This window comes from Protopterus annectens, chromosome 4.part0, assembly GCF_019279795.1.
Source record: "Protopterus annectens isolate FY-2018-M chromosome 4.part0, PAN1.0, whole genome shotgun sequence".
Taxonomy (NCBI): Eukaryota; Metazoa; Chordata; order Ceratodontiformes; family Protopteridae; genus Protopterus; species Protopterus annectens.
The window spans coordinates 672,228,902-672,244,945 of NC_056733.1; the positions used below are offsets into that span (position 1 = coordinate 672,228,902).

The window sequence follows — 16,044 nt, forward strand, 5'->3', positions numbered from 1 at the left end:
TGTTGGCTTTTTTTTTTCCTAAGTTTCAATTTTCACACTGGGAGAGGTCTACTCAACTTGCTGATCAGTGCACAGTAATATTGGGAGTCTCCTTGATGCTTTAAGATTTTTTCATCATAGCCTCCTATACGTTTGTTTCTACATAAAGGAATATTGGAAGTCTGTGACAGTTTAGCTGTGGAAGTGCAACCTGTTGACTGGTTTTCAAACCATGAAGAGTTCTATACTACTTCTAACTGTAGCAGAAGAATATATATCACTAATATTACTACTCCGCTTTTCCTTTGCTACCAATATTCCACTATATGTTCATCCTGAAAACAGCCATTCTGAAAAAAAAACTTTACAACTTACACGACAGTTCCTTCAAACATGCATCTTACGTGCACAGGCTGAGTGAAGGCTTAACTTGTATCTAAGTTGCTTCTTCTCATCTCTTTTTGAATCCATGATACATTTTGCAGACTTCTTGCTTCAATAAAAAAACACTCAAGGAGCAGTTCTCTCTGTTAGTATGATTGCATCTTAGATCTCTGCTGTTTTCTGATGACCATGTTTGCAGTATACACACAATGTATTCTCTCAGTTAACAAATCTTCCTGTGGAACATCAGTACAGTTGCTTTTCTGTACTTTGATAAAATTAACACTCTTTCTGTTTCCTAGCATAGAAGAAAAATCTCTGGTTTTCTCTATATGCTTTGTCTTTGAACTCTTAATATTTTTAGAGACATTTCTTCTTGGAAAGCCTCATGGTCAGCCAAAAGCCTCAGGTTCAGCCAGTCTTGCCTTCATTTCAATCTCTGACCGATGCAGTTTTGTCAATGTAGCTGAACTACTACTTAAAGCTTTATCTATTTTTCTTTGGCCTTTCATCATCTGACATTTGACTATTTGTTCCCCCAGTGTCTCACTTTTTTTAAACACCATCCCAGCCAGAGCTATTTCTTCTTTTCTTGTTGATTTTTCCTTACTTTTTCCAAATGTCCTTTTTTCACTGGCATTCAGTTACTGTTGTTACTACCCAATAGCCAGATTAACAGTTTCTCAGTTTTCACTCTAGGAGAGCTCTAACAGATATGCAACTCAGTCAACTGTAATTTTAGAAGTCCAGCTCAAAGATTTTCATGGCAAAACAGAACTAAAGCTATGAGCTGCAGTGAACTTTCTCTTGTGGTTCAGGGTTTGAATACCCCATCTTCGATTTGTCAGTTCTGCAACTCTGAGCAAGTCCTGTAACTTGGATTACCCTGGAAACAGGCAGCTGTGTATTGTGTGCTTACTTGCTTATTTTTTAAATGGTCATAAGAAAAAGTTTTTCTGTGACAAAAGAATCTTTAATTCAGCTAAAGCTCTGGGCTCAAAAGAAGGAAAAGTAAGTTCTTCCAGCACAAAATAAAGACTCCTTCAAGGAATGGGACCTTTAACAGGTGACCTTAAAGGAAAAAACATCCCTTAAATAGTTTTACAGAATTTTACAAAAGCCAGAGATGAGTATGCACTCTGAGGAAAATTAGAAAAATCTGCCAAATTAACTTTAATAAAAGAAAAGTAAACGATTTGATCAAAATACTCCAAACCTGATGGGGTTGAGGGACTAACTGGATCCATACCTGGATCCATACCTCTGTATGTTGCCCACAAAGAAAACTACATTGACTTATTCTTGTAGGTTTATTGGACTTCTAAGAACATAGCATCATTTGAACAATTCTAGAAGAAAAAGGTGAGTTAACTTGCCATTGCTGGAAATGGCAAAATATGTGTTAAAATGTAGGCAGTAAAGGTACGGATAGGGTTTATTGGATAAACACGAGAAAATGGTCCTGAGCAGTGTTGCTGGAAAGGTTTCCCCCTATATGGAGTGCATATGTGTAGCTTGCCCTGCACATACCTTTCGATAGTGAGCTACAAGCATGACTTTAAACTTGTGTTGTTTTGCTTACTGAATAAACCTCACCATCAGAGGAATTACAGGAAAGCAGTAAAAGAGTCCAGGGGCCATTTGTTGATAAGAGCATCTCTGAGGCATTCTCCTACTGTAGGGATGAAGGACAAGAAGTTGATGCTTGTAAACCCAGTTAGGGAAGCAAAAATGTTGCAACATGGTCTGCAGCAAAAACAGAGAACTCTTCATTCTACTAAAGGGTTGAAAGACCACCCCATTCAGCATCAGTACGCAATGTCTGAGCTTGTTCACCAGGGAGCTGGCTTCTTCCAGAATGTGGCTGGCTATTAAAAAACAGTTAATGAAATAGGTAATTCCCAATCTTTCATGGATTATGGACACAAGGGGTATGAGTACATCTTGCTTTTTCATATACCATAGCACTCTCCAGTATGTTGAGGCTGAAGTGAAAACTGGTCTCTGTTGTTGTGGAGACTTTAGACAGTCTGTTTTTGACAATGTCCTCCTCCACAAATACAAGAGAGCAGAAGTATCTGTGGTGACTGTAAATGTTCAATGTCATTTACAAATGACAAAATCTGGAATCGACATTCCAGATCAACATAGCCTGACATGTGCCTTGTGAACTCTAAATGTCCTGATTTGCTGTGATACTGGGTCTGAAATATGGGACCATTCAACCCCCCCCCCCCCCCATGAGTCCAATGGAGAATTCTCTTGTGTTGTCCATTAAAGATTATTACGGCAATTGTTGTCATCATTGTTCCTAAAGTTCCAGGCACAGGCAGGCAGACAGGCAAGCAGTGATCTAATAAGTTTTTATAAGCTGATAATCCGAAACAAAGAACGTGTCCATGCAGCCTAAAAACACCAAAACTCAAAAATACTGGCTCAGTTAGTGAATCCCGTAATGCTGACAGTTCCAAACAAATCCAAATGAACGGACCACCAAAAGTTGTATCAAAATGAAGTTTTTAATAAATACCATAATAAAACATGCTTACACGTAGGGGGTGATTGTTCTGAAAATGCAAAAAAGCATTACAAAAAGTTGGTATTCGATAAATGTTGATGACAAAAGTATTATTATAACCCTTGAAGACCTCTACATCCAAATAATGGATGTGTTCAGCACAAAAAGGGTGGGTAAATTCCAAGAACAAAGATGATTTTAAGTCTGAAAGAAATTGTTCTATACTACCTTACCAAAAAATATCATCCAAAAAATGGTAATAAGCAACATTTATCGAACGCCAACATACTGCAATGCTTTTTTGCATTTTCAGAGCAATCACCCCCAACTTCAGAACAGGAGGTGTTGTCAAAAGTCAATTTATTCATTTATCTCATTTGACTTCATATGACAACATTGGCATTTATAACTTTAATGCCCTCAAGAATATGTTTCTGGAGAGATGGTACCCATGTGATTTAGCACATCTTTTTTACCAACAAGTTCTGCAAGACAGAAATGAGAAATATTCTCCCATTATCATGAACGGCATTGGTTTACCTAAGGATGACACTTCTAAGGAGGTTTTCAGTATTAATTGCAGTGATGTAAGCAACAGAGATTATGGTTCAGCGGAATAATCACTGCCATCTGCATGGGAATCTAGGGTTTGTGTCCCTACTTCGGATACTTCTTTTTGTTTATTTTATGCGAACAATAACATCATTCTTCATTATTCTTTGGATGCCTCAAGCATTTGCAATATTTTATCCAAGAACTGGTTTACTGAAAGTGTGATGAAAGCATAAAACCCTTTTTTAAGGATCTACCAACTTTTACTTTCAAGAACCAACTGAGTCTTAAAAACATTTCGGAAAGACCTGGGAGGGGGTTTTATAAGGGTTCTTTACCGATTTATAAGTGTGGTCACTGTTGACAGTGTCCTTTTACTGATATTAAACCTAAGAATGTCATTTTGGAAAACGTTTCTAGGTGGATGGTTAAAGGTAGATACAACTGTGCAACAGACAAGGTGGTGTACAGGACCAGGTGCACCACATTTCCTGTACGTTACATTGGTAAAACCAACAATGCCTTTAAGAGAAGGATCGACCAACATGCATACAGTATTTAAAAAAAAACTGACAAGAGTGCGTTGGCCAGACATGTTTCTCAGTGTCACAATTTTTTTTTCAATTTTAAGTTTTACATACTGGATAAGATTGAATCTTCAGCATTTTTAAGAGACTGTCAAAATCAACTTTTGCACCAGGAAATGCTTTGGCAGTTATGTTTGGATGCCACAAACTATCCAGAATTGAATGATTCTATTTCAATTATGAGTGAACTTAAATTGAGAGCATCTAGACTTTAGTTCTTTTACTAATTTATTATTCAATTGAGAGCAGTCCCACTTAGAATAATCCATCATACAGCCAATGGTATCCCCAAAGAAGAGTTCCTCCAAGGAGGAATCTGGACTTAGAGTCCTCCTTTGCACAGTAGACCAAGGAGAAAAGGATTTAGGAAGAGTAAGCCAAAAGATTCTTCTCCCAAAGTCCAGGTCTAAATCTGAAGATTCCAACTCCCTTAGCCTCCTGAGTGGAGTGAAACACCTATTGAGAGGAGCAGGCACAGAGATCCCTTGAGGAGGCTTTGAGGCCATCAAATCATTAAATAGACCTTGAGTGAAATCCTGCCATTCACGTTGGGCATCCTTAACAACAGGGGAAATATGTTTTGTTTTTTGTTTCTTCTTCTGCATGGTGTCCACATGAAACACCTTTGGAGGGTCAGCCCCCTGGCAAAACTCAATAATGGTTGTAGGAATCTCTTCAGTAACTAAGATCTGAGGAATCCCCCAATGGTCCTTCGGATATAATTAGCTGAGGTCCCCCTCAACAGCAGGCACAGACATCTGAAAAGCTTCTGAGGACATGTAAGAACCAGATCCATGATGGCATCTGATGGGATCACTGCAGTGGAATCTGAAGCAACCATCAGACAGCCCTCCTGGCTTTCAGCAGCCTTGAGAGTGATGTCCAGGGGAGGATGGACAGCAGCCAGATCAGACCTAACTTTTTTTCCTTCTTTTCAGACAGCTGGCCCTCAGGACAGTAGAATTCTGCCACAGTACATTGAGCCAATAACTTAAAATGTTGGTTCTCCAGGTAGATGGACAAGGAGGAAAGACGACTACAAAGCATTTGAGGCACAGGCGTCTGGCAGATAGAGGACTGTGTATGGTCAAGGGAAGTGCCCAAACAGAAGAGACACTGGTCGCGACAGTCTTTATGGGGAATCTGCCTCCATACTGACATTTTCCCTTTCTGGATGGCATGAACACAATAACCACACAAGATATGAGAAAGAGAAGAACCCCCAACAGGCCACACATCTGTAAACATGGGTTGGCAACCAGCACAGAAAGGTGTTCAGCCCAGTGTTCAACAATGATATTCGGACTGGCGGCAAAGAAGTTCTGAGTGTGTTCGTCTGTATATCACCTTTATGCAATACTCCATGTGCAGAGAGCAGATGTTTGACGTACAATGCGCATAACTACTAAAGGCTTTGGTATACTGGCCTCCAAACAAACATTGGACTATCCTTGCGTAAAAAATACTGCAACAGTGATATGGAAGAACATCTGTAGGTAACCACTTGAAATGTCAAAACCCGCTAGAGCGGGTCCCTGAAATACAGAGACTGAATGGCCGAAAGACTGGACCTACCTATACTAAGTCTAAGATGACATTTCTCAGACTATTCTCTTTTCTATGAAGTACAGCAATCTCAGAGTTGGTATGTATAAGTTCAGGGGTGTGGAGGGGCTTGACCCAACATGACTGGTGCAGGAGGGGCATGCACCCTGCAAAAAGAAGCTTAAGAAGAGGGATTTTCGAGATTCACTCTTCTCCTGTGTTTTCAGTCTTTTTTCACAGCTTTCTGGCACTCAGCATTTCAAGTGCTAACATTTCAATATGGAGCTAAGCTATAAGCAGAGCTGCAGAAAAATTTCATGCAACATTCTTGTGATTCAACTACATTGGTCTCAAAAGAGGTTGGTTGTTTATTAAATACAATGGAAAAAACAAGAAGCAACAAAACAAAAGGACTTGAGAAAGTATTTAAAGGATAACTTGAAATACTTACAGTTTGCCTTCTGAATGCAGAATAAGTCTGGATTGCTCTGCTCTGCTAATGTTAGCACTCTCTGAGGTGGATTTACTGTAATATTAATTGAATAGATTGCTGTTTGCTGTCTACACAGCCGACTGTCATCCCTGTAAAAAAAAAAAAAGATAACAGATTTTAGCACTTTTTTAATTCACGTTTCCTAAACAGTTTTCTTAAAGATACTGTATATGAGGTAGAGACTAAACATTCAATACCGGACATAAGTTACCAAATCGTGCTTTTGTCTACAATCCTACAAAGAAAATTTTCATTAAGCAGGCATGTTTATTTTATTACAATTTGTCAGTAAACCAATATGTGTGTAAACTGCTGTTCTTAACATTTTTGATGCAATCAATTATTTCTGTTTAGCTGTGATATCCAGGTTCCTGTATGCCTTAAATGTTTTCACAGAAAATGCAACCAACAACTGTGATTTCCAGAATTTGCTTTGCTTAAACAAGGCTTGTACCATGCGAAAACAACCTACACACTTCCTGCAGCTCTTTTAAGAGTTTAGAGCAGAGTACTGACACTGCTTAGATGATGTTGCACTATAGTCTTTGGTGAGGGGCTATTTATGCTGTACTCCATTCTTTCCATTTTCAGAACATGGCTACATTTATGAGGTATGCTGGACATGCACAGCATCCACCCTTATAAAGTGTCAAGTATGCATGCGTGTGTACATTTGGGCAATCCTTCCAGTCTCTAACTACTGAAGGCTGCCCCCCCCCCCCCAACACAAACACTTTGTCAACTTACAGTATGCTCCTGCAGCAGAAAATTCCAATTCCAAAAGATAGGAAAGACAGCTGCTTAGTCTTCCTTTTCACTACTCATTATCTACAGTGGATACACAACTTCCATTTTTTATGAGAACCTGCTCCCAAACTCTTTTTGGAAACAGAAAAGTAAATCAATGTAATTTTACATGGTAAACAAATAGGGGAACAGGGGAAATGTTAAAAGGATAAAACAATAAAAAACAGTTGTACTTGCAAATGCCTATCATCAACAGGTGATAACAGAGAACAATGCACCACGGTAGTGTGTTTGCATGCCACTTAGAATGTTACGGTAGTAGTGTAGCTTGACAGCTTCCCTCTGCTGCTGTAACATTCTAAACCAAATCAATATAATGTACAGAGATTTATACTTACTTGAACAATGAATAACATATTTACAACAATGTAAAAAAATATTATGCAACAAATATTCTTATTAAAGTAGAGAACATTTAGACAGCGTTATTTTAGGAAGTATTTCTTAGCAGTGTGCTCTGCTTTAATGAATAGTAAAACAAAAGTGGACATAAAACTCTATCCCCCATTTTGTTGTATCCCTCATATTTTTTTTTAACTTTCTGGTAAACCACTGAATATTGCAGCATAACACAAAAAATGCAAAATCATATCCCCTCATTTTGTTTTATATGTTACAGTGTGTGTGTGTGTGTGTGTGTGTGTGTGTGTGTGTGTGTGTGTGTGTATATATATATATATATATATATATATATATATATATATATATCACACATGATCAACCAGCCACTTAAGATTCATTTACATGAACCAAAACCGTGAAAAATTTTAAATGTCGAAAATATGTCAAATTTCGACATTTCCAGCCATGCCACACCTCCACACCAGTGCTACCATGGGTCAAAAAGGGGCGAGGTTTTGTCATCCGCTAATTCGGAATTCGACGTTGGTGGCGTTCGCACTTCGGTATTCGTGGAAGCCGTTTTGCCCCATATACTGGGATCGACAATACATATACACACACATACACACACACACAAATATATGTGCACATGCATATATACACACACACACATATATATATATATATATATGTGTGTGTGTGAGTGTATATATACACATATATATATATATATATTTTTTTTTTTTTTTTTTTTTTAGTAAACCACCAAGGATTACAGTCAACAATGCCAGAAACACACATAGTAGTGTCTTTGCCATTCCTAAGGAAAACAGCCAAAACAGAGTAGTGTCCCAATCTAGCTATCATATTTTGCACTGTCCCTCTTAAAATTCCTGTTTTTCTGGTAAACCAGTAAGGATTACAGTCACTATACTAGAAACACTCAAAACAGAGTAGTGACCTTGTAAACCCTAAGGGAAGCTGTAAAACACACAAAACAGAGGATTATCCTAGTCAATGCTGACTGGATGTGCTCACAAAAACATTAAAACTGCTTTTACTTTTTTACAAAGACATAACTGATTACACTGTGATACTGTCTCATCTATATTTAATTGTATTTTAATTACTCTGTTAAAATAAACCAGCTTCATGAATGTGTTATACTGGCATTTTAATAACATTAAGTGATACTGGAATCTGTATTCTTAACCATAACTTATGTACTGTACAGTGCTCTCCATTATCACCCATCAATTCAGTTAGTATAATTATGTTTTTCCACTCGTATAGACAGTTTATTCTACGTTAGTTAAAAATATTATTTGTACAATACAGCACTTTTTGTCTCTGTGTTTATTTTACCATTCTGTGTTTTGTTCACACTGCCTTTTATCATGCACCTGCAGCTTTAACACATGGCATTTTGGTGTGATAACAAAACCCCTGCACTCCATATGCTGTGTAATGAAAATGCTACTGCATGTATTTGCTGTGCACCAACAAATAATGGAATGAGAGTAGCAGTACTTGTGAAATTATTCTTAACATGCATCCCCAAGTTGATGGCATTGAGATGTATGTTGCAAGAGCCTGTTCGCCCTGCCATCATGACAAAGTAGGAATATGCCCCACTGACCCATGGGTCTCTTTTCAGAGTAACATGCATCCAACCCTCTCTGCATACTTCTGAATCCAATAATTGTATCCAAAAAAAAAAGAGGACAATGTTTCTTCCAGTCACAGATATTTATATCAGATATAGCACAAATCAACCATCCAGTCCATGCGACTGACTAGTAATTACTTTTCATTACATATATATGATAGCAGCAGAAAAAGACAGAACCTGGTTTGATGCAATAAGCACTACACTGCTATTCTCCCTAGATCCCTTTCGTCCCCTCCACCATATGTCACAAGTTTTCTTGAAAACTTTAGTTGACACATGGTCACTAACATTTCTGGCAGTATGTTACATTCATTCAACAAAGTTTCTGAGAAGTCTTTCTCACATCCAGATTTGAAGTCCATGCCCTTAATCTAGAACCTGTGTGCCTTCCTCCTTCTCCTGTTTTTTTTATTTTATTTTATTTTTTCATGTACCTGTATCGTATTCTATCACCTCCTTCTCCTGGGAGGGCAAACCTAGCCTCAATAAGCCTCCCTCTCCACCCCACCTCTTTCCAATCCATTCCATTCCTACGGTTTCTCTTTGCCACATCTCAGCTAGTTGAAGCTCCTGATATTTATTTATTTATTTATTTAACATTTGTTAACCGGGAAAGTCCACCTTTGAACAAAGCCAATTTTCAGCGGAGACCCGGGGAGAAAGGCTCCAGATGCATGTCTTTGTAACGTGAGAGGAAACCGGAGCACCTGGAGGAAACCCACAAGAATGCAGGGAGGACATGCAGACTCCACACAGAAGGCACCCCAGCCGAGAATTGAACCGGAGAACCTCTTGCTGTGAGGCAAAAATGCTACCGCTGCACCACTGCGCCATCCATTTAAAACAGCAGAAGCACGGGGCACAAATTTTCGGGTCTATATCACGAAATCGAACTTCCAAAATATCGAACACTATAAGTTCGAACTTGGAAGATCGAATTCAGATAACATCGAAACTTCAAAACAGCAAATTTTTTCCCCAGGGAAAAAAATTGCTGTTCCGGAAAACACACACAACACAATCACACTAAACACCTTCAAAACCTACACTAAACCTAACATACATCATTATCTATGCACTATCCTTAACCCAGCCCTAACTCTAAAGTCAGTCACTACCACACACTTACCTGACCCGCGCCCTAACCCTAAAGTCCGTCACTGTCGCACACTTACCTGACCCATGCCCTAACCCTAAAGTCCACCACTATCGTACACTTAACTGACCCGCTCCCTAACCCTAAAGTCCGTCACTATCGTACACTTACCTGACCTGCGCCCTAACCCTGAAGTCCATCACTATTGCACACTTACCTGACCCGTGCCCTAACCCTAAAGTCCGTCACTACCCGTTCATACACTTACCTTGACCCAGTCCAAAAATGCCGAAACCACAGAAGTGGCCAACCAAATTCTTTCCCAGGGAAAGAATTTGGGTTTCCGCGGCTTCGACATTCTCACCTTTCGAACTACCAAGTTCGGCCTTCCGGTATTCGGCATTCTTCACGTTCGATTTCGCGATAGGAACCAAAATTTTCAGCTATGTCTTAAACTGTAGCTTGTCAAGACTAGCTGACTACTTCATGAATTAATTCCTTTCTAAATGCCTTCCAGTACTTTGTTTGCATTTGCTACAGCTTCTTTTAGTCAATGCATAATGGCTAATTTGTTTCTGCTACAACTACAGCTTCCAGATCTTTTTGTTGCTCAGTAGTATCCAATCTATCATTGTCTACCTGGTATTCAATTCTGGGTTTTTTTTGTCTCTTAACTACAAGTCCTAGTATGCTGCGAAACTAAAGCTCAGCTATGTCCAAGATCACTGACCAAGTGTACTGTAGTCCCTCTGAAGATGACCCTGTCCAAATTTTTTGTAACACCTTTATTAAATTATCACTTGAGATAAGCAAAAAACAAACCACATTAACATGTGTTCAGCTACATACATTATACATCACACATATTCTTTTCTATAACTATCATTCCAATGTTACATAAATTGCTTAATTCCTGCCTTCCCTTAAACCTCACTCCTCCTCCTGAACATTATTCTGCATGTATTGCTCCTACAACTTCCACTTATTTCTATGCAATTTGCTCCTTCTCTTTTCAAAAGATTCCACTTCAAGTTCATTTATCTGTGTTACAATATTCAATACTTCAAATACAGGTGGTTTAGTTTTTGATTTCCATTTTCTAATAACTGTTTTTGGCAGCCAGCAGAATAAAACTTAACAAGGCCTGACTATATCTCAGCCATTTAAATCCTGTGACCCAGCTTAACGGAATCATTCCTTAGTTATACCTATTTGCTCACCCAATATTTCTAACAGGGTACTCTGTAGGAAATGTTTAAAGTCTGCCAACTTATTACACTCCTAGAACATATGTTCCCAGTTATCTCTTTCTTCCCCATCACACCTCCAACATTTGCCATCTACCTTAGGAAAATACTTTGGAGTCTGCTTGGGGTATAAAAATACCTATGCAAACACATCCAAGCAAAAATCCTAAACATTATTGACTTTCTTGCATACTTAGGAGCCATTCATATGCCCCCCTATTGTTCCCTTGTAAATTGCTTATCCAGTCTCTCTTCCCAAACTTTTCTAACCTCCTCTGAATGATTATTATAGCCACCATGCAATATTTTATGTACCCCTAATTATCCCTTTATTAATATTAGCTTATGTTCTATATTCACAGAACAGGTCTTTCACTTAGGAATCCCCTGTCCCTTTCTCTTTGCCTAAATTCTGCCATCAATCCCTGGTAGGGAAGACAGTCTCTAGCCTGCAGTCCAAATGTCTACTGAGCCTCGCTCCATTCTATTACATTTCTTTCTCTAGTTATTTGCTTCCAATAGCTTGGATCCTTTGCCAATTTTCTCCAGTACATTCCAGCCCCTGTTTGCCTATTCTCTGTACCCCTGCTTGAAATCATTCCTATTGGCAAAATCAACTTTCTCCATTGGCTTAGTTCTTAGAATACTTTTTGCTACTTTATGAGTATAATATTCTGCATAACTGTTATTCTCTTCAAGGATCTGCATCCAAAATCCCACTCTCTCCTTATTTCTTGAATCCCCCCCCCCACTTCATTATCATCCCTTTCCACTATGAACTATAACTTTCTACTTGTGTTATGTATATGTGCCTTGACTGTGTAGCTGCAGCACAGTCATTCAAATCAGGTAATCCTAAATCACACTGTTCTATTGGAAGGATCAACATATCCCACTTGACACTTGCCCCCCCCCCTCCAAGATAAATTGCCCTATTCCCCTCCAAGATAAATTCCTTCAACTTTTTATTAATTATTGTCCACAACTTCTCCTCTGTTTGATAAAAATGTGCCTAACCTGTATATAAAACTAAAGGGACTGAAAACATTTTCACTGCTTGTATCTTACTATCCATATCCATAAACAAGAGCTTCCAGTTTCTCATTTTCTTTTTTGATTATCTTATGTTTAGTCTCGTTTCACATATCTTTAGCTGCATAACAGAAGCCTTTTTAATCTGTTCTCCTAAATACTTCCTCTTACTGTATCCCCTTAAATATGGGTTTTGCTGAACCAATTCATGTGTGGTTACACAATTTATGGCTACAGCCTTTGTTTTATCTTCGTTCATTTTACATACTGAAAAGACTTGAAACTGTATCAAAATGCCTTTTGCTAGATTTATCAAAATAGTATCATCGACAAATAAATCTTTCATGATTACCATACCAATTATATCTTGGTTCCTCTGTCCAGACACAACTTTCCAAAGAGGAACCCACCCACTTCAATTCTTGCCTCTGATCCCTCACATACCCTCCTTATTGTATCAGTGAGTGCAAACACTTCCATTGCCTTACTCATAAAATCCCAGCAAACAAAGCATCAAGACCCACCAACACAGCAGCAATATTTTTTTACATTCTGCTGGTCTCTGGATCATTGTTCTATTATTATTATCAAATATTTGCCTCCCCTCCACAAAACCACACTGAAGCATATCTTATCAGTTTTGGCAACATCTTTACCATTCTTTTAACTAGTATAGACAAATACTTTGAAATCATGGTTTAAAATTGAAGGGAGTCTATATGAAGCTGGATCTGAAGAGTTTTTAACATCATATATTACAACCACCACAGCTTTCTTCCAAGGTGTTGCTGCTTCCCCTCCTTTAAAAATACTCTTAAATAAAACCTTCCAAATCTTTATCACTTTCTTCCCTCCTAACTGCCAAACCTCCACAGGAATGCTATCTATTCCTGCAGACTTTCCTGCAGATTAATTATACATCACTGTTTTTATCTCATCTCCTCTTAACTGCTGAGCCTCAGCTACCTCTGACTTTGGCATACTTAAACTTTCCATAAATATTTCCATTTGTACTCCTCGATTTCCAAATTTCTCTGCTTTATACACATTTTCATAAAATTTCTGAAGTATCTCTCAATACCTCTACAGGATATCGGATTTATTTTTCTCATTACAAGCGCCCTAAGTTTGGTGACAACCCTTTCTACTTTTAGTTGCCTACGTCATTGTGCTAGAAGTTTTTGTGCTCTGGAGTTATCAAAAAATAGTTGTTTAACAGCAATCTATCTAAACTCATGCATATTATCCTTCTTTAGCACACTGCAGTTGCATCTCTTCTTGTTCTGTGAGATTCCCCCTATTCTGCAATACTTTAACATTTGTCAGCCCCTCTAAATAATTCCCATTACTTCTTAACCATATATATTTTTCTTTTATTTGTATCCTATTTTTAAACTCCATTTTCATTTAATCCTACTCATTAACTACAACTTCTGAAGAAATCTCTATCTTACCTAATAACTCTCGAATAATTTACACTACCCATTTCCTAAATTCCTCTCTTTGTAACAAGTAGGTGGGAAAGCACCAGTTTCTCATTTTTACTTCATTATCTTGCAATTTTAACTTAGTTTTTATTGGTGCATGATCTGAATTACTTACTGGATGTTTCTCAAATCTTTCTATTAAATGTACATATTCCTGTGAAATGTAACTTCTGTATAGACTAGCTAAGTTATAGTACCTTGGGGAATAATATGTAAATTCTCTCAGAATTCATACTATTGAATTCGTATCTTCCATACAAAATATTTTCATAAATGTCTTCGTCAATCTACCCTCCCCTTTGTTATATTTTCCCTTCCAGGTGACCCAGATACATCCTCACTGTTGAAAGTCAAGTTCCATTCTCCACCTATAAGTAATATTCCCTGCTGAAAGTGGATTATTTCTCCAAAACATTTCTTAAGATCCATAATAGTAGTTTTAAGCGGAATATAAATGCATGCCAACATAATCTTCCTCCCTTGCCAGTAGCCCCTTACTACCACAAAATCTACCATTATCATCTTTGTTTTACTCTTCTATCACTATTGGAACTCCTCTAGCAATTAATATAATTACTTCCTTTTTCCTTGATATTCTGCTGAATATCTATCCAGAAATCTTTTCTTTATCAAATTTACATGCTTATTATTTTCCAGATGCTTATCCCATAGCATTGCCATTTGCACTAAGCATTTCTTAATATTATTCAATACTCTTACCTTTTTGTCTGTGCCTTTAAGGCCATTTCAGTTCCAAAATAATATAGATAGTTTAGTCATTATTATAACAAGTTACTGTTTCCACCTATTATACATAACAGCTTTTTTGAATGTGTATTTTCAACTTTTGTATTACATGCACACATTAATGTTTGGCAAGTTGGTCTTTTATATAGTTGTTTCTTATCTCCATTTGAATCTATGACATTTTTCAAAAATTTTGCTTTTAATGAATACCCTCAAACGAAAAACTAAACACATTTTCAGACTGCCACCATAACCTACTAACTTAGGACAAACACAGAAAACTATGTATATTTTCCTGATAGGAACAACTGACACAAATTGACAGCTGCAACCACATGCATTACCTAACCTAAGGTTACCCATGCTAAAGTGCAAGTTACAACCTCTGTTTTCACTTACACTGACTGCTGGGGGGTTTTTTGTGCCTATTCTTCTCCTAGATGCGAAAAACAGCATATATATTTTCAGAAAACATTAACTTTTAGAGTTAATAAAAGTAAGCTAGATATCTTTAAATAAAACTAAGTTATACACTGTTTTATTAAATGTACTGACATATTTAGGCCACTAGGAAAGCTGCTGTCTCTCATTCACTTCCAATAACTTCAAATTTATTTTTTACTGACCTGCTTGCCCTTGTACCTTTAAATTTTGCATTCCCATAAGCAATGCTCAGAAGTCTCAAGATTAATTGCTTGCACCGGTAGACAGCTCATTTCCATGGAAACATAAGAAAAGAATGTACAACTGCTTTCAGCTGCAGACTTCTTAACCAACAGAACACTTCAAGAAAAAAATCTAATATCATTGCATATGCAAGAAGCATAGCACTTCTTTTAGCACTTCACATGGCATTCATCATTTTGTCTTACTTTTCAAGATGACTTCCTTACAGAAAACACTTGTTTTTAGATTAAGACAAGAGATTAAATCAATCAGAGGAGGTTAGAAAGGATTAGGAAGAGAGACTGCATTTAGATAAGCAATTCACAAAGAAACAATGGGAGGATATATGTATGTCTCCCAAATATGCAACAAAATCTAGAAGATTTAGAGAATGTTTCCTCAGGTAGATAGCACATTTTGGAGGTGTGAAGGGGAAAAAAGAGGCAATTGGGAACACACTTTATGAGAGTGCAGTCAGTTAGCAGAGTTTAAGGATTTCCTGTGGGATGCACGATCGGAGATGCTGGGTGGGCAGATTGCTGTGACAAGATAGATTATTTTTCATGAGCTACGATACAGAATCAGAATTGCCTGGACATGGTAAGGCCTTGCTGTCTCTAATTATGGTAGCTACCAAAAAAGTAATGACTAGAAAATGGGAATCAAAATCTAAACCAACTATATTAGAAGTAGTGAATATAATAACAGAGATAAAACAGCTGGAGTTGAGATCTTTAGTAAAAATTTGGAGGAAACCACATAGGGAAAAATGGGAATTGTGGGAACAATGCACACAGGGGAGGAATGAGGTTTAAAAGAAAGTAGGACTTTAATAACCTATGTAATATTTGACTGAAAATTATTGGGTAGATTATAAAAGTGAAGTATAA

At 37.6% G+C, this 16,044-nt stretch overlaps 1 protein-coding gene across 1 annotated transcript in view; it reads right to left on the minus strand.

Annotated features, from left to right (window-relative positions):
• Positions 1-16,044, minus strand: part of TCTN1 (tectonic family member 1) — a 1,166,238-nt gene that overhangs the window by 1,006,670 nt on the left and 143,524 nt on the right. Inside the window, exon 4 of the mRNA XM_044068635.1 lies at positions 6,017-6,147. Within this exon, the coding sequence (XP_043924570.1) occupies positions 6,017-6,147 (131 nt within the window). The remainder of the gene's footprint in view (positions 1-6,016; positions 6,148-16,044) is intronic.